The 26,295-nt window shown below is 37.0% G+C and overlaps 1 protein-coding gene across 2 annotated transcripts in view; it reads right to left on the reverse strand.

Annotated features, from left to right (window-relative positions):
* The window catches only part of PTPRR (protein tyrosine phosphatase receptor type R), a 228,625-nt gene that overhangs the window by 26,897 nt on the left and 175,433 nt on the right, over positions 1-26,295 (reverse strand). For both annotated transcript variants that reach the window (XM_010988223.3, XM_031463125.2), the window contains exons 7-10: positions 18,587-18,773; positions 15,903-15,987; positions 7,301-7,380; positions 6,690-6,827 (exon numbers count right to left, since the gene is read on the reverse strand). In XM_010988223.3, the coding sequence (XP_010986525.3) occupies positions 6,690-6,827; positions 7,301-7,380; positions 15,903-15,987; positions 18,587-18,773 (490 nt within the window). The remainder of the gene's footprint in view (positions 1-6,689; positions 6,828-7,300; positions 7,381-15,902; positions 15,988-18,586; positions 18,774-26,295) is intronic.

Genomic DNA, 26,295 nt, shown 5'->3' on the forward strand with positions numbered 1-26,295 from the left:
TGTCTGCCATCTCTTACTCTGCCATATGTTTTCTCCTCTCCACAGCACCTAACACTTTGTAACTGTATATAATATTTTAAAATTTTGTTTCTTGTTTATTGTGTATCCTCGCCTTCTTTTTTTTAAATGGAGGTACTGGGGATTGAACCCAGGACCTCGTGCATGCTAAGCATGTACTCTACCACTCAGCTATACCCTTTCAGATTGTAAACTCCACGAAGGGAAGGATTTTTGTCCATTTCGTCAAAAAAGATATAATCCAAATGCATAACACGGGTGCTTGATGGTTGATTAAAAAACTGGTAACTGAATGAATGAATGTGCACAAACACAGCACTGGATGTTTTATAAAGAGGAAGAGGAACTGTGTACTGAAAGTCATCAAGGTTAGCTGGAGAATTCCAGATGCTAAAGATGATGGTCTGGTTAGATCCATTTCTGGAAAACACATTGGGAACAGGTTCTTTCAGAAGTTCACATCATTTCGCCAGGTAATTTCACACCTAAAAATATACTTTCATGAAATAATCACAGATGTGGATAAAAAAATTGGAAATGATCTAAGTATCTGCTAATAAGGAAATGATTCCACACATTTTTAGAGTTCACACAATGAAATTCCAGCAGTCATTTAAAATCATGTTTTTGGTGAGTTGTTAAATGACACTGAGAACACGCATAATACAATGTTAAAAGCAGACTATACAACTGAATACAGATCCTTTTTTATTCTCTCTACTCTTTGGCAAAAGTTAACATTCCAGTCCTATCTCCCTTCCCCTCCTACTATGCTACACGTGCTCAAACCACACCAAACTACGCAACTCACGCAAGCTATGCGGTGTCCATGTGCGGTTGTTTTGCCCAGATTAAGTTCCCTTGTGCACCTGCCTACTCTGGAGGTCCCTACTGAAAAGCTCTAAGGCACCATATGAGCTATTTGGACACGTAAATGTAATTAAATCTTTTCCGTAATTTTATCAGACAGAGAAAGGAAGGGAGTGAAAGAAGGGAATACTTAAAATAGAATTTCTTTATTTCACTTTTTGAGATTAAACTGTTTGCAAAGTGCTGAATGGACAAAATGGGGTTTGTAAGTATTGAAGTCACATACCTGAACTCAAATGAAAGGTGTATGTGAATATCGAGAGAGTCTACGGCTGTGCTAAATACTTCAGAGAAGTTATTTTGTTAGGCCAAGTCACCAAGGGATTCCCTCACTTTGTGAACGATAAATTCCATGTCTTACTGTTCCCTGAAGCCAACAGTGGGTCCCCTGCCTTCTAATGTCTTGCATCCTTATTTGGCTCGTTCATTATGTTGGGGCAGCGATTAAGTGTGTGGGCTTTGGAATCAAATGAACCTGGATTAAAATTTGGACTCCATCACTCACTGACTCTGAGGCTTTAGGCAAATGGTTTAACCTTTGAGCTTCAGGGTTCTTAGCCTTAATATGGGGATAGTAAATCTTGCTTTGTACAGTTAGAGTGAAAATAAACTGAATTTATGTATGAACTGTGCTTACTATGTACATTCAATAAATGGCAGTGGGTAGAAACTATCTTCCACAGTATATGTAACATGACCAATATTCACAGTTACTTCTTTTGTTTTCTAGCCAAAAGTCTGAGCCAGTCTGAAGACTTTGGAAATACGCGGATGCTTCTTGTCACGTTTAGACTGATCTAACTCCAGTTTGGCCACTGTGTCTTCTCTAGTAAAGCAACAGTTCATATGAAAAGTTTAAACATTGTGTTTTCAATGTTTTCTTTCTTTCAAGAGGATTTCCCTTCTTGAGATTTATCTAAATGAAGAAATCAAATTTACCTGCAATAAAAACTCTTCTTTTCTTGCAGTGTAAGAAAACTGATTTTTCAGCTCTATTTTAAAATATTTTTGCTCTTTCCTCATTTTGTAAAAAGTGAGTAACCATGAGATCCTGGGGCTATTGAATAAGAGAGCTGGCAATTATTCATTTATTCCTTTTTTCTTATTAGAAAGTAGAAAGGTTCATGAAAATATAAAGCCTGGGAATTTCTAAAGATAACTCCACCTTCACATATTTTTGGAGGAAATGATTTTTGTCTATTCCAAACAATGACGCTTAACACAATTGAAAGTTGGCACATTTTCAGTAAACAGTGTCTTCCTGGTAACGTGAAGTCTATTGCGTATTTCTTTTGAGCCAGACCTCTCAGTATCATTTTGATCTGTAAAACATCAAAGTTTCCTCTCCAGTGTTATATTTACGTATTTAGAGAATCTGGATGGGAAGGAATTTTTATTTTAATTTAATGAGTAATCAACAGTAACTGAAGTCAAAATCTTTACTGTGATCTTTGGAATTAGGACTGGGTCCAGGAAAATACATGTAGCAAATTACACATAGAAAACACGTAACGTAATCTATTTGACTTTGATATTTCCAGATGTATCCCAGACATTTAAAAAGGCAAGAGGCTAAAAATGGTAAGGAAAAAAAAATACCTCTCCAATTTCCAAATTGTGCAGCCAAAGAGAAAAATCCGGGGCAAATCCCAAATGGGTGTGGCCAATATTTAAAAAAAATTCTAGCTTTCAACAGATCTACTTGGCTCTCCTATGGAGAATGTGAATTCTGAGAATGGTACTAACAAGTTAGCTCCAAGTATGATGGGCTTGAAAAAGAAAGGACGAGACGGCTCTATTCCTTTGCACATTGAGGACGGAGAGTTTTGAGCATCACCAATGGATCAAGTCAGTGTCACTTTGAAATATACATTTATCTCATACCGCAGTTCTTTTAGAATGACAACCTTGGTCTTGGGGACAGAAGGGAAGAATGTAACTGTCTGTTGAGGCTTTGGCATATTTGCCACTTGTTCATATCATCCCTATTGAACTTTTTCTTTTTTTGACCAGGGGTTGGGGCAGGTAATTAGTTTTATTTATGTATTTATTTTTAGAGGAGGTACTGGGGATTGAACCCAGGATCTCGTACATGCTAAGCACGCGCTCTGCCGCTTGAACTATACCCTCCCCTACATTGGAATTTAAAATATGTCACATCCTGCTCAATTTCTAAGGAACACTTTCTGACTAACCAACAACCTTAGCTTCTTCTGTTCTAATGAAACCCTGATTCAAGAGCAGCTTAAAGCAATAAAAGCATTCTTCTGACTCTTTCTTTAAGGGAACAAATATATCACACAATTTGAGGACTGAAATGCTCTAGACAACAAACGTGACCATTTACCTTACACGGTTACTACAGCGTGTTCTCTAGTCCTTGTGAGATATTGTTTCACATATGCTCTGCCAAGTATTAATCCTTAATAAATATGCAACACTGACAAATTAGTCATGTTCTTTGTGGGAAATATAACTTTTTTGTTTCAAAACATTTACATATTAATATTTACATAGTTACATAAATCACAATGCATTTTCTATGTTGATTTGGGATGGTTTTATTTTTAATAGAAGAAATAGAATGAGTAAGTGTATGAATGTGCTTTGAGAAAATGCATCGTGACAGTCTATTTAGAAAATTGTAATTCAAACCAGAGTGGGCAGGAGTCATAGGAAAGGTTGCTGAACTTTGGATGAGTCCTGGGTTGTCAGTCACTTTCTTTCATTCCTTTATGGGCATTATTCTACTGATTTTTGGCTTCTACTGTTAGTCACTCTGGTTGTTAAAATCATCTCCGTAGTGTTTTCAGCTCCGCAGATGTGTCTAGCTGTGGATTTACTTTTACTGAACCAGCCTAGGACTTACTGTGCTTTTCAAATTTGAAAGTTCATGTCTGTCACCAGTTTTGGAAAATCCCACTATTTCCTCAAATGTTATTTCTTTTTTCTACATTCTCCTTTTTCTTCTTCTAATACATCCGTTAGACACATCCCGGCCACCTAAATATTGTTCTCTGTGTATCTGAATTTCTCTTTCATATTTCTGGTCATTTTGATCTCCCAGGTAATTTCTTTAGCTCTGTTTTTTAATCTAGTAATTATTTGTTTCGCTCTGCCCAGTTGCTAATAAACTGGACTAGTGAGGTTTTCCTTTTTCATTTTAATGCCTATATGGTATTTATTTCCAGGACTCTGGTTTGTTTTTAAATCTTCCTACTCTTTTTTTTTATAAAGGAAATCTCTTTTTAATTAATTTTTTAAAAATTCCTATTTAATTTTATTTATTTTTTGGTGGGGGAAGGTAATTAGGTTTACTTATGTATTTATTTATTTTTAGAGGAGGTACTGGGAATCAAACCCAGGACCGCACGCATGCTAAGCATGCACTCTACCACTCGAGCTATACCCTCCCCCTCTTCCTAGTCTTTTTTGATAACAACATGTTCTTTTGTCAAGATTTTAAATTTTATATTTTGTGTGTTTAATTATACAAAAAAATACAGCTTATATTTATAGTTTCTGTTATTTTAATTTCTTCTGATTTTTCCTTATGTTATTTTTTTTACTTGTCTCAGAATTTTGAATTCTGAGCTTATGTTTAGCTGGACTTTCTCTGCTGAAATTCTGTGAAGTGTATGCTGAAGGGTATATGCACCCAGAAAGGTTTTGCCTTTGTTTCTGTAAAGTGCCCCAGAGCGTTACCAACGCGGTATCACTTTTTTAATTAATTACTTAAAGTAATATAATTTAATTTAGAAATGATTTCTATAAATAAAAATTCCTAATTTATATTAATTACTTAACACTTGGCGTTTCCTGGCTTTTGAATTCTGAATACTCAAGAGAACCTTTTTAGTTATCCCACGAGAAGGCCAGACTTCGGTAGATTAATTTCCTGTTACAGTCCTATTTCGGAAGGCAAGTTTATTTTTGCGGTTCACCATTTCCGACTAAAGGCGTGGCCCTGCAGGTGCTCACTTTATGGAAAGTCTCAGTTCTAAGCCCTGCCTCCTGCAAAGCCCAGGGCTTTGTCTCCAGTCCACTGAAACACAAGTAACCTGAAATTCTCTGGTTTTGCGCCTTTTATTCAGTTTTTGATTGCTGGGATTTTCTTTACTTTTTCCCCCAAGCTCTGCTGTGCATGTGATATCATCTTTTACCCAGCATGACTGGTTTTTCAGATTAGCTAGCCTGTCACATTACATAAATCCTATGTGTGGAGGCAGGGGTGTATATACACAGAGAATATACACCTTTAACACTTGAAGAATCTTTTCCTACCAGGAAGGTAAATTGTTATAGATATTACTCAAACGTACAGGAATTGTCAGTGGCTTAATATGTTGACAGACTGATAGTGGGTGAAGCAACTGAGGATATTAGGGGTTATTTATATTCTGTTACCTCAGGCTTTCATTAAGACTCATAGAAATGTATTTATTTAATCAGCATATAGTTAACGAAGTATGTAACTTCATCTACTGGCCAAAAAGGTACTTTTTTTTCCAGGATAAATGTCAGAAAAAGATCCTTTATCTATTGCAGCAAAAAATGGAAGAAAACAACAAACTTAGAAAAAAAAAACAAAAAACCTTACAAGTTGCTGTTTGTGGGCCTGAATTTTCTTGATTAGCCGCAGGGTTATGCTACAATCAACAGTTATAACTCACCAAGCGAGGATCAGGGAAAGTTCAGTTTTCTTAAATTCTTATTGTCATGGTGAGGCCCTGGTACAGTAATTTCGACAAGAAAACAAGCACAAATGCTGATTAGTTATCAGATGGTAAATGATCTCAATGAGATGCCGTGAAGTGTAAGCCGTCCCAGGGACAGCACCTTTCGCAATGACACAGTTTTCTTTTTATGATGCAAAATACAAAACAAATATTCTGTAAACTCAGTCCTGAGAAAAAATTACTAGTATGGACGTAGAATCAAATTTTGTCTCTTTCTTGGATTTTTTTATTTTTTATGAAGATATTGAGAAAGTTGCTTGGGTTTTGTTAACTTCAAGCCTTTCTCCACATCTCACTTTCTTGGCGAGGCTCATCCTCCCTGGCCCACAAGTCCTGCAGTTTCCCCTCCTCTTACCCTCTCCCTACAGCCCAGCACACCCACCGCCCTTAACCCCTTTTCCTGTTTTCCCCTTTGGGCATCTCTCCCTTCTAAGATGCCCTATTTTTATGAGTTTATTATGTTTATTATTTTTTATCTGTCTCTCCCCACTAGAAAGTTAAAATCTCCCAAGGGCAGGAATCTTTGTGTTTGTTTATTAATATATTGCCAGCAAATAAAACAGGGCCTGTCACTTAGCAGGTGCTCAAAAATTACTTGGAGGGGGAGGGTGTAGCTCAAGCACTAGCACGCATGCCTATGGTGCATGAGGTCCTGTCTGGGTTCAACCCCCAATACTTCCTACAAAAGTAAATAAATAAAGAAACCTAATTACCTCCCTGCGCCAAAAAAAAAAAAAAAATTACTTGGGATGCAAATGAATAATTTTTTATTTCCCTGCCTGTACATCAGAGGGATCTCTCATGGCCCCTCGTTTCCTTACAGAGATACACGGGTACAAATGTGATCCGTGTATGCCAAGTATGTTGATTCAATGGAAGGAAAGTTGCCATTCGTAGAAAAACACCAGGGACCATTTTTCGGAAGCAGAGTTACTTCACTTTTAAATGTCTTAAAGTTTCCATCTCAGATCTGTTATTCAGTATGTGGCAATTTTACGTATACAACATTGCTTCTACAGCATGGGAAAAATATAACGTTCCGTACTTGGGTAAAGGTCATACCTCATTTTTTTCTTTGAGTTTTGTGATCATAACGATCACGGGACTGTCTTCCTGCCAAACCATCTGCCAGAAGTCATTCACGGTGTTGATCATGGGGCCCTGCGTGGCGATGAACGCTTTCTCCTTGCCGCTGTAGCCCTGGTGTGAGTAAAGAGACAACATGTTGGCTTTGAAGGTCATGCCTCGTGCCGAAAGTTTGGGTGAAAGATCTTTAAAACAAAAGAGCCCTGCTAGTCCGAAAGCAACACAGACTTTGGCAGCTTCAGGATTCTAGCACCGCAATTTACCTGGCTGTCTCCCAGCAGGGCAGGTGCAGCATACGGTACTGACAGCTCTAATGCTCAGGTCTTTCCAGAGCATCTCAGAAGGAGAATTGCAGCCACAGACACGCAGGAAGGGAAAACATGCTATAAATGACCCACTGCTAGTGTTACTATGACCAAGCAAGCAAAAAAAAAAAAAAAAAAAAAAAAAAAAAAAAAAAAGCCTTGCTAGTAACCAAGTTAAATCAAAATCAATATATTCTGAGGGAAAAAACCCAAAACCCCCCAATAATTCCCAACAGTAAATTGACATGCTCTTCAGGAAGAAATTTAAATTTATTTACTTACCCTAATATAATTAGCATTAATGTAGGTGCTCAAAGAATCAGTTACATGTTTTGGTCTTAAACACACTCTGCTGAGGGGATCTAATGAAGAAAACAAGAAAGAATATAGTAACCAGATTAACTCTTTTAAAAGTTCCTTGGAGCACCAATAACCCGTACACAGCACACTTGTTGTCATAACATGACCATCTGACGTGTGTCAATGTTTTCTGCTGGTGTGTCTGTGTGTCCGGCTCTTGATCCATTTTATTTTATTGTTTTATGTTTATTGAGGGACATTTGGGACCGTCTTGACCCTTGATCCTGACACAAATCTCGCCCATAAGCCTGAGATGATGTTTCTACTTCATGTTATTTTTTTTGTGGGTTTCCGATTCTTGACCCCATTTCTCATCTCTGCGCCTTTTCTTGTTCTTTGCATTTGGGATTTGCCTCAGATCTCCCAACTCTGGCCTCTCTTTTGTCCTGAGCAACCACTCGGTCTGGCCCGAATCTCCTCTCACTATTTGGAAGAAGCTGTCTTTTGTTACCACGGGTTCGTTCACTGACAGCATGAATATCTGATAACAAGTCAATTATTACAGTGCTGGCAACGCTGTCTTAAATTCTAAAATCACTTTCCGTCAAGAAGTTGCAAGGCTCTTTGCGAACCATGATGTTACGAAAAACATGGTAGTGATTCTTACCAACATTCTCATATATGAGTTAAGATCAAATCATCCCTTTACAATTTCTTTAACGCAGTACATTCTAAACCTCTTGAGGGCAAGGATAAGGATTTTTCATGATCTCTAGAAGACCTAGTATTTAGCACAGTGCTTCTATGTATAATAGACAATAAATATCTATTGCATTGATTTAAGTGGTCCCCTCCATTTCTTTAGAAGTCAGTCCCATACATTCCTCTGCAGGAACTGTCCTGTCGCTCTTCTTCCTGACAGGTAAATTTTCAGAGTGCGTCATGCCCAATTTCCTGCCTCCCCATCCACAATTCAGTCCTTCTGCGTACACTCTACCCACCCTAACCCTAGTCTTATGCAGACACTGCTCTTGCCCATGCTGCTCCTGACCCTTTGTTACTAAACCCAATGAGTCTATGGTGGTATTTCTTTTTTCATGTCCTCTCTGTGGAATTCAAAAACTGTTGACCATATATCTTTTTTTTTTTTTTTTTTTTTTTTTTTTAGTTTTCTCTTCCCTCGGATGCAGGGTCACAGCATTCTGGTTTTCCTGCTACCTCTTCGGTGGTCTCTTTTCAATTTCCTGCTTATTTCGTCTGCCCCCTTTAATGATGCAGATTCTAGGATTCAACTTGACCCTCTTCTGTGCTCACTTGACGCTGCCTTGTTGGGTAATTGGTTCCTTCCCATGATTTTATTACCCATTTCCTGAAGACTCCCAAATATATATCTTACCGAAGGCTACTCTCCTCACTTAGAGACCACATTTAAAAATGTTTTTGTTTCCTTCTGGGTATCCCACAGGTTTGTGAAACTCCACGTGCTCCACGTGTTCCTGATAACCCCCTGTTATTCTTTGTTAGGTGTGCACACTAGTTGTCCTACTGGACTGGACACTTCATGTCCAATCATTCTTACTCTGTCCGTTCTATTTCCTAAAACTCACTGGGGTCTATCTTGCCTCCATCTTTCCAAGGCTTTCTTCTTAGACAGGGACCTGACTCTCCCATCTGGTTTTACTGCCTTCAGTCTTGTTCTTCACCAATCCATCCTTCTCATAGCTGCCAAGGCGGTGTTTGTAACGTAAAATCTGATCACATCCATGGTCCCTAATTGCCTACAGCAGTATTTCCCAAACTCTTACCTATAAATCATTTCTTCCGTAATATATAGAATGGCATCGTATAATGTGTAAATTAGATCATCCTTAATAAAAGGGGGTTCAGTAATCAAATAAGTATGGAAAACACTGAATTCAACAAACTTGAACCCCATTCCTTTTACTTCAGGATTTCTCGGGATCTTTATTATGCTAATACACTCTGTGAATTTCCAAGAAGACATTATTTACGAACTCGTTTGTCCATTGCACTCATTTTATTATGAATACTTACTGAAAATTCGACTGCCTAGAGCAACACAGCCCAACAGAACTTTCTGTACTGATGGAAATGTTCTCTAGCTGCCTTGTCCAAAATGGTAACCACTAGTCAGGCTGGCTCCTGAGCACTTGAAATGTAGTCCATACAAACTGAGGAACTAAAGTGTTAATTTTATTTAATTTTCATTAATTTAAATTCCCATAGCCAGATGTGGCTAGTACCTGCTCTACTGGACAGTGAAGGTCTAGAGGATGAAACCCAAGCTCCTTAGTGGGTCCGGTCCTGCAAGTCTTCACCTTCTCCCACAGCCTCATCAATAATCACGTTTCTATGTGGACCAGATGCTCCAGTCACGTGGCCCTCTGGCCATCTCCCAAACAGGCCATGTTCTTGAAGATTCTTGGCTTCTGCACACATTATTTCCTTGTCTTCTCTGCATGGTAAAGTCTTCCTCTCGGGGCTCAGTTCAAGAAATAGCTTCTTTCTGAAGCCCTCCCTCCGTTGTCTTCCCAGGCAGAATTAGGTAGCCCTTCCTTTGCTCAGGCTCCTTGAGTTTCATTTTAGTATTTAACATCTTGTATTTTAAGTGCTTAAATGTTTGCCTGCTCTTAATGGATTGTGGTGAGCCCCTTGAGAGCAAGGGCTATATTTAATTAACTTTTTGTCCTTTGTGATTTCTATTTGGTATGTGGCTCAGAGAGTGTTTAATATCAGAATTAATTTTGATTAGACAGAGTTAAAACTCTGGTTTTTTTCTAGATGTTTTTTCCTTTCTTAGCAAAGGGGACAGGAAAATTTCCACTCCTTTTCGGTATCCACTGATTATTAAAAGTTTCCACAAACACCCTAAACCACTCATACTTGAAAAGAGGCTCACTTTTTTTCAGTTTTGATAATGCCTACAATGTATATGAGTTACTGGGAACTCGACCTCAGAATTGCTTAGAAGCAGATTTCCTGTCAAGCTAAATTAGCTTTATGTTGGAAATTGGTAATTTGTAGTATTTCTAAGTATTCAGAGATTTCCAAATACTAAAAAAAACCCAAAAAAACAAAAAAGCCCCACAAGAATACAATGTATGTCTGAGCAGGGGAAAATGTACGGTTCCAACCAAAGCCTTTTTAATGTTAGTATAATCTAATAAAAAAAAAATCCAACGATTAAAAAACCCCCCAAATTTTGTTGCCATTGTCACCACTACTGTTATAATTTTATTCATGTGATGCACTGTCAGTCTACATATTAGTCAAATTCACCAGGACAACTTTTTTGAGAGTTGATATTTCTGGATTATATGTTAAATATTTAGCATATCATTCATGGCACATCTGGACAGTAACAATTAGAAATATTATTAATATTTGTGTTAACTAATTAATATTTATATCAATATAAAAGTATCAATTGAACACTGATCATTTTTCCTCCCTCTCTTACACTCTTCCTTTTTCATTTCCTCCTTTCCTTCCTTTCTTTTCTTCCTCTTTCCTTTTTCTCCTTCCTTCCTCCTCAGCTCCCGTCCTTTCTTTCTTTTCTTCCTTCCTTCTTTTCCTCTCTTCTTCCTTCTCTGGTGTCTTCCCGCCTTCCTTTTTCCTTTCTCTTCTCAACCAATTACAAACACATACAGGTTTGGTGTGTAGAACACATGAACTTTCCCGACCCTGGTCTCTTTAAATTACCTTCTGGCAATCTTAAACCTTTTACTTATCAGACAGCGTGGTACCCAGGTCTTGATGTTTTGATTGGCATCATATCAGATTTTGTGAACGGTTAGTTATCCTGTGCTGAAGATTTCCTTTCCAGGAAGAAATGGGCTTGAGGTTTGAAGTCGGAGAAGACGCCATTGGATGAGGGACATGTGCATCACTGCTGGTGACAGGCAAAGGCAGGCACAAGAGGGGGCGGGTAGTTTTCAGAGATGAATTCAAGATAAATAGGAAATGGAAGGAAAGGCAGGGACTGGCCACCCCTTCGGGGTGACTGGGAGTCATTTTCAAATTTGTTGCAGGCGAAAGAGAAGGTTCTAGGCTTGCGTTGTTCACGATGGTAGCCCCTGGCCACGTGCAGGAAAACCTAAGTTAATGAAACTCTAAAAATTTAAAAGCCAGTCCCTAAGGTGCACCAGCTGTACTTCAAGCGGTCGTGGCCACACGTAGCTAACAGCTCTCACGTGTCCATCACTGTGGAGGGTTTTGGTGGACAGTGCTGATTTTGGCAATGCAGGATGGTGACTATGTGAAATTCACTTTTTAAGATCCATGTGAACATTGTAAGAGAAAGCAAGGCTCTTCAATACCCTGTTTTTGAAACTGGAAACTTCTCTCTCCACACTTAGTGTTCTTATTTTCTGGAATTGCGTTTGGGGTTGACGATGGATTTATCTTCAGTTAGGTAGAGAGGAAAAGGAGAAACTAACATTAGCTGAGGGTTTACTATTAGTTGGAACTTTCCTTGGCATTTTTTTACAGAGTATTTAATTCCTTCACTAGCCTACAGGGTAACAGTACTATTACGATTTTTAGGGATAAAGAAAGGACGGTACAGAAGGATTAAGTAGCCTGCCATAAATTGTAAATGCTTTTGCCAGGACAGGAAATCAAGTCTAACTCCAAAATTTTCCCTCAGCCACACAACTTGTGGCTTTAATGAGTGGTTTGCTTATTTGCATAGCCACTCTGTTCCAGGTGCTTATTATAATAAAACAGAAAACATAATTTAGGTAGAAAACATCACCAGACTTTACATTTTTAAATAAAATGATGGCCAGAGTAAATAGAGTTTTTAAATTTTATCTATATTGTACTAACAAACTGACTGCATGAAAGAAATATACATAAAATTTATTATTATCCTTTGTTGTACAAATAATTTCATATTGATATAAGAACAGTTTTTTCCCCATTGTTCTGGTGTTTAGGACATAGACATAATTTCATCACTAATATTTGTTTATATTGCAAAGTAATTTGATATAAACTTGACCTTAGCCCTTTAATCTATCACTTAAGAATGTTCTGAGTGAGGCTGACATCATCCTTAGAAAAACAGCTACAATTTAATTAGTCCTTGGCCATCCATATTTCTGCTGCAGAACATCCTCCCAATTATATCACCTCACTAATATGTACAAGCCGGAACCTTTCCAACTTGAGAGTTTATTGCAGGTTGAAACAATAAAAACAATTATGATATTTAAAATCTTCATCACTGAAAAATTATTATTTTATGGAGTGTTTCAAATGTATCCCATATTACAGTCTAAAATAAACCATAAATAGCAGCTTTTCTTATTCATTCCAGTCTTTTGTGATGATTTTCAACCAACAATGTGGCTTGCCCAGGCTATATTTACTAAATTATATTTTGCTCAACAGGGGGTGGGTGGGGTATTCAGGCTACAGACATTTTTCAACAGAAAATCCGTCATTTGCAACATCAGTTGTCAGCACAGGTGCCCTGGTTCAAGTGACCCACCCAGTTCTGGGAATGGAAAAGCTGACACAGGACGATGGAGCAGTCGTCTGATACCATCTGGGCAGGAAACAGAGAAGGCTGAACTTTAAAATAATCCTGATAATTTCCAAATCCTTCTGAGATTAGGTGGTTAAGTATAATAATTGCAATGGATGTACACGCCCTAATTATTTATGTTTGGTGAATTTCAGATGAAAATTCCTGAGAGAGTCAGAGAGAGAGAGAGAGAGTCACTGGTTCTAACACTTTCATTGCCTCCAGCCAACTGTAATTAGAAAATATCTTTCAACAGTGACTACCCCTTAGGTGAGGAGATTTAACTATGCAGACCAGTTGAAAATATGTTACAATGGAGTAATATTTACAATGTGTTTCCAACTCCAACAGAAGGGGAAACCCAAAGATACCATTAACAGTAATTCATGCTCTATTACCATAAATATGGAGAATTTGGTATTTTATGAGTGAATTAATGGACTGAATTATGAAGACTCAACTATTTCAATGTCAATAGCTAAAAAAAAAAAATTTGTGGCTCCATTTTTCCAGAGCTATTGCCTTGAGATGTTTGTGGATTTTGCCAAAGCTCCAACTATATCTGTTTAATGACTGACAATATTGCTTCCTCTCCAAAGTATTTTTGCTATTCTAGGCAGAATTACTTACTCAGTCCTCTTCATAATCCTACACCACTTGGGCAAGATCTCTATTCTGGCTCTTATTGTATTGAACATAATTACTTGTTTATGTATCTCTCCTCTCTAGTCTGTGACCTCCTTGATCTTATGTGCTGCTCCTTATTCCTTGTTGGTTTCTGACATCTAGCTCATTGCTTGATCATTGATCAATTTCATGGACTTAAATTTAGTTTTAACATAGTCTAAACACTGTTTCTCAAAGTGTGGTCCTGGTATCATCTGCATCAAAATCACCCTCATAACTCCTAGAAATACAGATTCCTGGGTTCAATAGAACCTACTTAAACAGAATCCCTGGGGTGGGGCATAGGACTCTGGGTTTTTAACAGGGACTCTAGGTTAAGCACAATGAAGTCTGGTTACAGCTTTTTTGAGATAGAATGCACATACAAAACAATTCATTCATTTAAAGTGAGCCGTCACAGAGTTTATTTTTACTTTTTTTAATTCCCAGAGATGTGCAACCATCAGTGGTGGAAAGCATGTGGGCAGATGTGTTTGGGTTTGAATCTTGCTTCTTTAATGTCTATAAGCCTCAGTTTCCATCTCTGTAAAAAAGGAACAATAATATCTTTCCGAGTTACGATGAGAAAGCTAACACTGAACACTTTGTTGTGTGTGAAGCACTGGACTTGACAACAACCCTGTGGGGTGGATACTATTACTCCTGCTTCACAGATGAAGTTAAGGAATTTACCCACGGCCATACAGTAAGTGGTGTGGCTGGATCTGAACCCCAGCAGTATGGCTCTGGAGGCAGCCCCTGTAGCTCCCAGACTCTTCTGTGAAGATCCAAGATAGCAAATAGAATGTTTCTAGGAAGGATAACATTTTGTTATCCCCCAAGTAAATGCCATCCCCTTTAGCAGTCATTTCTCACGCTCTCCAACACTAGGCAACAACTGTAGCTTCTGTCTCTACAGATTTGCCTAACTGGACACATCGTATAAATGTTATTATACAATATAAGGTCTTCTGTGATGGCTTCCTTCACTTAGCATAATGTGTTCAAGGTTCATCCACGTTGTAGCACCACACATCGGCACCTCATTACTTTTTATTGCTGAATAATATTCCATTGTGTGAAGATACTACATTTGACTCATCCATTCATTGCTTGATGGATATTTTGTTTGTTTCTACTCTTTGGGCTGTTATGACTAATGCTGTTACAAACATTTGTGTACAGCTTTTATGTGGACACATGTTTTTATTTTTCTTGGGTATATTCCTAGGAGTAGAATGTCTGAGTTATACAGTAACCCTAGGTCTTACCTTCTGAGGAACCACCAGACTGTTCCTAAGCACCTGCACCATTTTACATCCCTACCCACTAAGCATGAAGGTTCCCATTTCTCTATATCCTTGCCAACACTTTCTATTGTCTTTTTTATTATAATCATGTGGATACACAATGGTATCTCATTGTGTTTTTTCTTAAACAATTTTTTTCTTTTTTTTTTTCATTGTGGTGTTGAGCAATTTTTTATTTGGTCACTGGTCATTTGTATATCTTTTATGGAGCAATGTCTATTTTAAGTCCTTTGTCCATTTTAAAATTGGGTTATTTGTCTTTCTATAATTGACTTATAAGAGTTCTTAAATATTCTAAAGATGAGATGTATAATTTACAAATATTTTCTCCCATTTTGTGAGTCATCTTTTTCTTTGTTTTTAAACTTTTTTTATTGAGTTATAGTCATTTTACAATGTTGTGATCTTTTTATTTTCTTGATGGTGTCCTTCGAAGCACAGAACTTTAAAATTTTGATCAAGTTCAATGTATGCTTTTTTGTTGTTGCTTATACCTTGCTGTCATATCTAAGAAATCACTGACTAATTCAAGGTCATGAAAATTTACATCTACTTTGTATGAACAATTTTATTTTCGCCCTTACATTTAGGCCTCTGATCCACTTTGAATTAATTTTTGTATATTGTGTGAGGTATATATATTTTTTTTTTTGCAGGTGGATATCCAGTTGTCTCAGCACCATTTATTGAAAAGACTATTCTTTCCCCATTGATCTGCCTGACACCCTTAGTGAAAATCATCTGGCCATAATGTGTGCCACAGTAAAGTTCCTGAACCATGTGTCAACTGGAATTGTGAGCTGATGATTCTAATCAGAGTAATACAAGATAAAGTTACTAACCTCAGACCACTTGAATGATTATTAGTCCTGATATGTGTTTGCAGCTTCCAAGTGTGTATATGGAAATTGTGAGGATGGGAGATGGTGAGGTGGGGGGTGAATGGGGAAGGCTTGTGCTCTGCAAGACAAACTATTTACTTGGAAGAAAAGAAAGAAAGAAAGAGAGAGCGAGAAAGCAAGCAAGCAAGAAAGGAAGGAAGAAAGAAACTTACTTGGCAAAATGGTCTTATAGCGATTTTTAGTTCCATGACGTGGAATGTCAATTTCTTTGGGATCCACAAAGTTCATTGGTATTTCCTGCAATAATAAATGATATCAAATAGTGTATCTAATGCTGCCACAAAGGAAGTCTTCACAGGGGGTAATCTGATCCAGGGTTCTACTGGACTTCAAAGTCATTTATAAAACAACAGACCACCCCTCTGGTTGGCCAACACCCTTCCTTTCATAAACATACCAGCTGCACCCTGACAAGCTGACTTTAAGAAAAGGCTTTGTGTGTTAGAGAGTATTACTATATCTGTAGTTACTAAAGAGACACAGGCAATTTTGGTTAGGTTCTAAGAATCCTGTTCTGACATAATTGCTGGAAATCTATAAACAGGCAACAAAAAAAAATCTGCTTTTAAAACAATGTATTCCAATTTCTTCCAGTCTTTCTGTAGGTTCATTACCAAAAACTTCTTTATGATGGATTCACTTTTAACATGAATTGTAATTCTTTTAGCATTATGAAAACCTTCCTCCCCAAATGGTAAATATAAAGGACATTTTTGTTGATTCGAGTGATGATCATATGATGCATTTTTTGTATTAAGAAAAGATTGACATTGTGCTGTTCCTTTTGTGGTTGTAAATGCATTATTTTTAGTGAAGGGCACCCAGGCATTGTCATCTCCCACTTGAGAAGGATATAAATATTCTTATTCAATCAGAATATATGTCAAATGATGGGGGAAGGAACAATTAGCGTAGAAGTGGCTCTCTGTGTGAGACCTGTAAGGTGAGCGTCTGAAGCCAACTTGGACAAAGAAAACAACAAGTCAAAATTTTCAAAATGGTCCAAACAAATATTTAAAGATTTGGTTATACAAAATAGGATGTTCTCTAACTTAAAATTCTGCAAAGGATTGCTTAACTAAGGTTAGTATGAAACGAAATAACTTTTATCCCTAGATCACATAAGATAATATTTTTGTTACTTTCACTTTCCCTGGCAGAAAATAGAACTCAACACTCTAATATTCATTGAAATGAAAGAAATTATCTACAAATTGATTAAAATTGTCCTTGTTTTCAGTTAATCTGAAAATCTGAGAAAAGCCTGACTATACGATGAATTTAAGGCTTGGTCTATAGAGAGTAGCTTACTTTAAAAATATCATTTTGTAAGTTTGCATTATTTTAGCTATTTGTGAGATTTATTCCTCCTCTCTGCTCCAACGGGATGTTACAAGTTCTCAGTTCCAAGTTACCAAAATAAGCAGATTGTTGGATGTTCAATAGAAACCACATGCTCACGCTTGGTAATTTCAAACAAGTTAGTCTGTTTTGGTAAAGCAGTAAATACGTTGATTTCTCCCTGCTCTTTCCTTTTTCTGACACACACTGACTATTTGTCATCTTCTAGCATTATCCTTCTCCTCTACCTTCCTTGTTGGCCTCATCTTTCCTTCTAGGGAAGTAGCCCATGTCAAAGGCTTATCTCATAGAACAAAGAACTCTCTGTGGTTCTAGACAAGAATACTAGGGGTAACTTTGGCCACCTGTGTGATTGTTGACTGATTCTTTTAACCCCCACGTCTCACTTTCTTCATATATAAAAAGATGACATGCTACCAAGTCTAATTTTTAAAACTGCATCCTTGTATTTTACTTTGGACACTTAATAATAATTGATAAAGCTAACGGATCTAAACCATTGTTGGACCTTTCACCATTAGGGTGGTTGCGAATATCTGCACTAATCCTAGGGTGGCCAATTTATTATACCCAACAGACATGGCTTCACATGTACAACTGATCCATCAGGCAAGGGATTCTATACAATGGATATTTCCCCTGGGCATCTGTCTAAGGTTTCATCTGTCTCCATGCTCTTTGGGAAGAAATTCTCACACATTTAGTTATCACCAGCAGCACACATCTGTCACCATCATTTTTAGCTGAATGAAACTCATCATCATCTTTAGCTCACATCTGGTCTACCTCTTGTGTTCCTTATTTCATCAAAGGGCACTGAATGCACCCTGTTGCTCAAGTCCAAGAACAGGGGTGTCATCCCTAACTTCTCCCTTTCTCTTGGCTGCCTTACCTGATTAAGCTCACTTATTGTAGATATCTGCAGATTCTCCCAATGTTCACTGCTACTATCTTAGTTTGGACCACCATCACAGTACCACAGGATTATCTCTAGAGTCTCCAAAATACCTCTTGCTAATGCTGACTCTACTGCAGATAGTGATCTTTTTCAAACACAAGTCTAAACCCTTAAATGTGTACTGAGACGTGGATTTCTTTTATATCTCCGAAGCTCAATTTTTGTCACTCCTCGCTTCAATTTCAATGCTCCTGTCAAACTGAACAATTTAATTTCCTAAGCTGTGACAGTAAGGCTGTTCCTTCATCCCGGAATGCCCAGCTCCTTTCTGTCACTTCTTTGTCTGGCCAGCTCCTGAATATCTGCCTCAATTTCACTATCATGTTCTAGTTTGAACACTTACCAATAGTTGGTGAGATGCAGCCTGGATCTAAATTTTTTGCATTTAAGCTTTTGAACTATAACCATTTAAGTGTAAGCTGCCTGAGTGGAGGACAGTGTCATTTTAGTATATGTCTCTAGTGCCCAGTAAATCAAAATACCTACTTAAGAATGAATAATAAACAGCCAGCTCACCATAAATTCACTTTGGAGTAAATGTGAACTTGCCACGACGTCCCTCAGCTGTGACCTTGTGAGAATTCGGCTGGCTGACTGCAGATACTCCATTGCTACCTTCTCCCGTGGGGTTGGTATGGTCACAAAGGGTTCAACGTTCCCCAAGCTACTCATGTCCAACGTAAGAGATACGTTGGACCCTCGTCTACATTGGAGAAGAAAGTTATTAGATTTAAACACTGCATGAATTATTTTGAGCATATAAGTTTGTCTTTCTGTATATACACACACAATTCAGTAAGAACTATTACAGAAATAAAGACCAAATGTTTTCTTTTATGGTACCATAGTTGACTACAGCAACTACTCATAGTTTCTTTATAGGAAACTGACAGTTTTGTTGTCAGAAATAACTCTGAATTGAGAAAATGCACTATAATTTATTAAGGGGTATAGCTGCTACAGAAAAAACAAGATGGCTAATGATATGAAGTGAAAATTTTAGGAAAAGTAAACATCACATTTGAATTGAGGAATGAGATGTAACACAAACCAACTTTATTTATGTGTATATATGAGAATCTAGTATATAATCCTATATCCACTGACATCAATATACTATACTCATGATTTTACTGAACACAGAAAGCTCAGAGGAGAAAAACAATCTTTTTATTTTAGTTCAAGTTATTGCCATTGACCTAGAATTTAAAAGTTTAAAATGTATACATTTTTTCTAACCTCTGATGAATCCCTAAAAGGTAGCTTTTGCATCCTCCATTTACGTATGTATGTAGACACGCAAGTATATGTATGTATTTGCATATGCATGCATGTCCTTATTTAATTCTGTGATAAATTTATAAGGGACCACAGACCCTTGTTCTAAGTTACAATTGACTTTCCCTTTGTTATTCCCCTCCTCTGGTTGGGAGTCAAGGTGGGGTTCTTCCAACATAGAAAGGCTCCTTGCGTCCTAAATAGAAGGTATGAGTGTCTCTTACTAGTACATTAGCTGTGTGGAACCAAGGAGTAACTATAAAATAGTATGTGCTGAGGGTCAAAGTCAGAGATTGTATTTAAAGAATTGTTAAATTTAAAGAGGCCTGAGGTGTGAGTCAGGTGGTCAAGTATGGTGCCAAGTGGTTGGTGTCCCAAGGAAATGGACAGCAGGCAAATACAGGTCAAAACAAGTTGACTAAAGAGAATACAAGTAGAGACTAGGTCCAGCATGCCATTTCCTTTGAACGGTGTTGCACATGTGTGGAGTATTACATCAGGAAATACGTGGCTGGAGCTTAATTTTAAGAAATGGAAAATTATTAGACCATACCACAAAAAATCCATTAAAAAAAGTATCAGTTCTTTCCTCCTATGAATTTGCTTCTCGTTGCAGCTTTGGTGTCGTTCTACAGTTTGATAAGTAACGTTGTTATTCTCATTAATTTCTAAGTGGTCTGTAATTGTAGTTTTAACTCTTGCTTTAATTTGATGGTAATTTAAGTGTTTGCCCATTTATTTTCCTTATTCATGTCTATTTATAGTACATGGAAATCAGAAAGACTAATTATTGGGATTTCTTGATTCTTTTTTTGAGACAAATACTATAATAAAATTTCCTAAATATTTCACAGATGTTTTGCTGGCTGCTAGTTTGGTTTTCTATCTATTTATCTGTTGGTATATATGTCTATAAATCATACATATACACACATATATGTACATCACATCACTTTATATATTATATTATGATATATTATTAAATATACTATTCCAATCTATTTTTTCTTTACTTTTTTCCTACTAGATTTTTCATAGCTTGAGATATGTATGTGAGTCTTCCATGATAACTACGTTTGTTATTTTCCCTTATATTTCTAACATTTATATATTTCAGCCATTATCTTACTTGAAGAGATTTATAACTGTATCTTCACTGTAAATTTTACCAATATTCGATACTTTCCTTCTCATTAATTTTATGTCTGGCCTCACATCTGACTCTTTCCCCCAGTTTTATTGAGACATAATTGATACCCAACACTGTGTAAGTTTAAGGTGTACAGCATCATGGTTTGATTTACATGTTATAAAATGATTACCACAGTAAGTTTAGTTAACATCCACCATCTCATATAGATAACAAATAACAAGTTTTTTTTTTTCTTGTAGTGAGAACTTCTAGGCTCTATTCTCTTAACAACTTTCAAATACCCCATTCAGTAGTGTTAACTACAGTCCTCATGTTGTATACTACACCCCTAGTACATATTTATCTTATAACTGGAATTTTGTACAATTTGACCACCTTCATCCAGTTCACCCTCCCCCCATCCCCCCACATACAATATTGACACACCCGCTATTTTTTTTTTTGGCATGTTCTTGAAAAACCTTTTATAGTTTCTATTATGTTTAATGCTCTTGAATCACTGCATTAGCTGATTAAGAGACAGCATTCTGGCTACCTCACTAACTATCACCTACCTGACTGAGGAATGGTTGCCCCCCCCCCCCCCCCCCCCCCGGTGGCTGCTGGTGGCGATGGACATGGCTCCTGTGTTTCTGAGTAGGGGATAAGCAGTCGGGGAGGAACAAAGACTGGTTCTACTTCCAGGCCAAGAATTTTAATCTGTTTTTTTGTGGGAAAGCAGCTTTTAAAGTTTCCCAAACCAGTTCTTTTGGCCTTTAAACTGCAGAAATTCTTTCCTGATTCTGATTTGCCTTATTGGTCTTAGTTTTTAGTGTATTTGTGAGAACTTGACTTTTGCTGGTTTCATACGTATTTTACTAAGGAGCTGGGAGAAGCAGCTTAAGGGATTGCTAATCAAATGCTATTTTAAACTACTATTCCATTCAGTCCATTTTCAGCCCTAAAATACAAAACTTGTCAATTGGAGGCTACTCAGTGCTACCATGGTTTAGCAGAAAGCAAGGTCTCTTCCATCCAGAGTGGTCAGAGTAAATGTACGAAGGAGGATGAATTGAGTTGGGCCTTGAAGATAAGAGATAAATTTGGGGTAGAGGGTTATTTCAGAGAGACAGTCTGGCAGGAAAAAAAAAAAAGTGTGAGAACAGGAAATGATAAGGCATCTTTGAGAAATCACTGAGCAGCAATTTGAGCTGGAGTTCAGTTGTGTAGAAATGTATTTTGGAATTGGGGGGCAGGGTCACGTAGGAGAGCTGAGAGAGAAACAAGAGTCATAGAAATAACACTATAAAAAGCCTGCCCAGGTCCAGAAAAGAGAGAATTCAGAACATCAGGTTATATCAACTTCCGTTTTGGCTTACATTTAGCATACTCAGCCCAGACCTGGAGGATTAAGAGCCTCTAGGATCCACGCCTAAGGTCCTTTTGATCTAATGAGTACATTTTCTAAGGATTCTGGGATCAGCTGGGAACCATGGAAGCGTTTTCATTCAAATTGACTTGGTAAGGGAGAATGTCCAGCAAGGAGAAGAAAGAAAGGAAACAAATACGTATTAAGCACCTACTATTTGCCAAGCTCTGTTCTAAGCACTTTCACACATGGTATCTCAATCTTCACAGCAGCTCTCTCAGGTGTTATCTCCCCCCATTTCACAGGTAAAGAAATAATGAACAGGAACGTGAGAGCGGAGCAAAGATTCAATCCAAGTTAGAACTTGGTTCTAAAGCTCCTCCTGCTTTGTCTTCCAAAAGCAAGGGTACGGTGGGCAGATGAGGTCAGACTCTGCAGAGCCCGATGTGGAATGGAGTCAGTTGTTGGGGGAAAGTTAGGATGACTGGAGGAGAATGTGGAGACAGTGTAGTATTCAGGGTATAAATTCAACCTTTCCGTTCGTACTTGTCTGGGCTCAAATCCTGCCTCTCCCATGCCTCTGTGGTGGTAGACCTTTGGTCTGCCTTTTAGACTTGTTACATCTCAATTTCCTCCTCTTTGTGAAATGAATAATTCAGTGTACCTATTCAGAGGATTATTACAAAGGTTAAACGATAGTTTAAGTAAACTGCTTATAAAAAGAGATGCCAAATTAGTAAATTTGGGTAATAATGAATAAAGGCCTATATAACTCTCCTTTTGCTTCTCTAAGGCATCCATTTTAAGAGATCTTCATAAAAACTCAAGCATTGTTGACACTAAGATTAATTTTAAGGTTTTGAAATCAATGGATAGAATCTATAGTTTGTCACTAAGGAAGAGGACAGCCTTCTTAATAACCTATTTGTCTTGAAATTTCCTTTTATTATGGCAAACCCATTTCCCCTGAACCCTAAATAACTCCAGAACACTTCATCTCAACACTTCAGACAATGTCTCAAAGCTCATTTATGGAGCCAAACTTGCACAGGCTGTTGACCTTCCAGAGAACACTCTCCACAAAACATCCCTTCTCATGAGAGCTCTTCTGTCCTGGCCATGAAATATTACCATCGGATGTCATTAGCCTGGAAAAATCTCTGCTTTTGCTAATTATTATTTTTGAGGAACAGACAATATCTAGGTTAACTGAAACATAGTGGAATCAGGGAATAGAATTAGTAGAATCAACATAAAAATGTGTACACTTCTTAGTCATGTCTTGGGTTGGAGAAAAGGGATTAAATAAACATCTATATATATTTTGAAGAGTTATTATTTTTACTATAAAACTAACACATGTTTATTGTAGAAAATTTAAAATTTAGGAGTTTTGAAAAGAAATTAAAACCACCTAGACTCACATAAACTTCACTCACATTTAAATTGACATTTCAAGTTTGCTATTTTATAGGCAGTAAGGGCAGTGACTTACTGTTTTAATTTTGATTTCTTTGATTAGAGATGAGGATAAATATATTGTCATATGACTATTGTTCATTTATTGGCCCTTACTTTTGAGAATTGTCGGTTCATGCTCTTAATGTTTATATTGTGGCATTTATGAACTCACTATTGATTGCTAAGATATAGATGATATAAATTATTTCTCAGGCATAGCTGTTGCATATACTGTTGCCTTAAAATACTAAGGGTTTAAAAAATATATATTGACATTTAGTCAAATGTTAAAATTTACAAATTAAATATTAAAACAAACTAAAAAAGTAAAGATACTAATCTTTTGTGGTTTCTTGTATTATTTTAAAATACACAGAAATTCTTCTCCTGGAAGTTTAGATTTTTAAAAAAACTTAACCTTTTAATCTATTTGTAATTTACTTTGGGGTACGGCAAAGGTGAGAATGACCTAGGTTTCATTTCCCTGAATAGGTTATCAATATTCCTAATACAATTTACTAAACAATCTAGGGAAGGCATGTGTCGGAGAAATATGAGGATATTAGATATTTAAGTAGCTGTCACTGACTAATGATCTGAAGGAGAAAAATACCACTTTAATGAACTAAGAGAATGTGCATTTGCTTTATAGTCTCCCTAAACGAAATAGTAACAAGGGAGGAATGAATCAGAAAGACATTTCAAAAAGAAGATAAAAACACAAGCTTAAGAAATTAAGAGAAAATTTAAATTCAGAGAAAGGAACGAAAATCTAAAGAATTTTTAAACAACAGAACTAACGGAAGGAGATCTGGACCTTTAATAAAAACCAAATGTGGAAAACTAAGAACACACAGTCGTATTAACGACTTTGCTTCTTTTTTGTTATGTAACTCTGGACAAACTGTTTCGACTTTTTATTTTTCAATGCCTCATGATTGCCGTTGGACAAAAGGGAACATAATAAAAAGCTTTATCAAGCTCCCACTGTAGCACCAATTATTATTTATGCCAAAAAATAAATAAGAGGGAGGAAATTCAAAAGATACCAATGCAAACAATTGAAGGAAAAAGCAAATTCTTAAGGAAAGGTAAAAGGAATGCAATAAACAGCACGCTAATTACAATTAAGTTAAAAGGAAAACATGTATAAATATTATGGGCCAGGGCCACACATTCATTTCAGCAGGAGACTATAAACAACTGTGTTGAAATGGTTCAACTTTTGCCTTATCGCTCCTTGTGACCAAGAGGTGAAAAGAAAATATAAACGAAAAATACAAGAACCATTGGGTGCTGGAATAATTTAGAAACTAGGCATTTTTATTTTCCTGGTAGTTGGGAGTGTATGCTGGATTTTAGAAGCTGGATTTAGGCAGAAGGGCTACAGCTTCCAGCATGATGTCCATGGGCTCGAAGGCTCACATATGGCTGCTCTCCATGTGGTACCTCGGCTGCCAAGAACAGTGAGGACTTCAAGCATGGCCCTTCGTTTCGCCGCCAGCAAGGGATGGAAATGGGAGTAAGAGAACAAAATGAAACAAGCAATCCTTTGGCCACTAGTCCAGGAAGATGTACTTCTGAAACCATTGGATTATGAAATTAAGTTTCAATGGGAAATGGTGGCAGCTGCTTATCTCGAAGTCCTTGCAACGGAAAAATATGCATCCAAAGATTATAAGAAGAATTTAATACAGAATGAAGGCAAAGAGGTCTTTGAGCGCTTTTCTAATCTTAATTTTTTTTTGTTCTGTTAAAAATGTGTGTAATTTATTAGTTTTACACGGTGAGAAGTAAGAAGTTTAATACTGAAGTCCTCTCCAGATCTGAAATGTTGTGAGTCTGAGACCTTCACTCCAACCTTTCCACTTTGTGTGTTATAACCACAATGATCACAAATCTGATAACCTTGGCTTGATCGTAAAGGTGAGCTTAAGACCCCAACCACCAACTTCATTTTTTCTTAATTCATTTTGTTCATTCAATTTGTCCACATATTCAGCTTTCTAGGAGATTTCTAATAAAGGTGAAAGAAAAAGATGACAAAAGCAAAAAGAGGTTCCCACTTACTTGAATAACAAACGAAAAACTGTCAGAATAAAGAGATGGAAATCCTTCACTATGTGTAGGCTGGCCTCCCCAGTTCTTTGAAACTTCAGATTCTATGACTTTTAAGTTCCAAGGGTAATGGTACTTAATAAACTGTTTGCTGTTTCTCTCTATCTCTTTACCTTCAAATAAATGATGTATAGTAGTAAGTCCCAGCCTGGATTGCTTGACAGATCAGAGGGCAAATTTAGAAAAACAAAAACAAAAACCAAGATGAGGATATGGAGTGCTAAGTTAAATTGTGACTTAAATTCAAAGCTCTTGGAAAGTTAAATTGTGACAGAAATGCAATGTTACTAATTTGTAGAAGCTGAAATAACTGAATAGGTATTGTGAGCATCTAGAATAAAATTTCCCAAAGGAAATCCTGTAGGGAAGAAAAGTATTAAGAATACAAGATACCAGGTCCAGGCCCAGGAAGATGACAAAGGCATTTCACTCTAAAGTAAAAAGAAAAATCTTATCATGCAGGGAACATTTTTGGTGTGAGAAATGCTTGATTTCCTTACTTAGAAAGCACCTACTCACTAGGTAGAATGTTGCCATCCCTACTGAGTGATTAAATAAATATTTTTGAATTCAAACAATGATATCGGACCTTTTATAGATGGATAGCACTAAGCAAAATTTACTGCACCCGTCTTTAATTACTAAAAAAAATAAAAACCAAAACAATCATTAAAAAAATAAATTCAACTTGTTACATTGTTCTTGGAGCATTGGCTTTGGAAAAAAAATAAATTCAATTTGTTGCATTGTTCTTGGAGCATTGGCTTTGGAAAAAAAATAAATTCAATTTGTTGCATTGTTCTTGGAGCACTGACCTTGGAATCTGAGTTCAAATCAATGCTCTGCGCGTCACTCAAGCTGTTTCAG

The sequence above is a fragment of the Camelus dromedarius genome, chromosome 11 (assembly GCF_036321535.1).
Source record: "Camelus dromedarius isolate mCamDro1 chromosome 11, mCamDro1.pat, whole genome shotgun sequence".
Lineage (NCBI taxonomy): Eukaryota > Metazoa > Chordata > Mammalia > Artiodactyla > Camelidae > Camelus > Camelus dromedarius.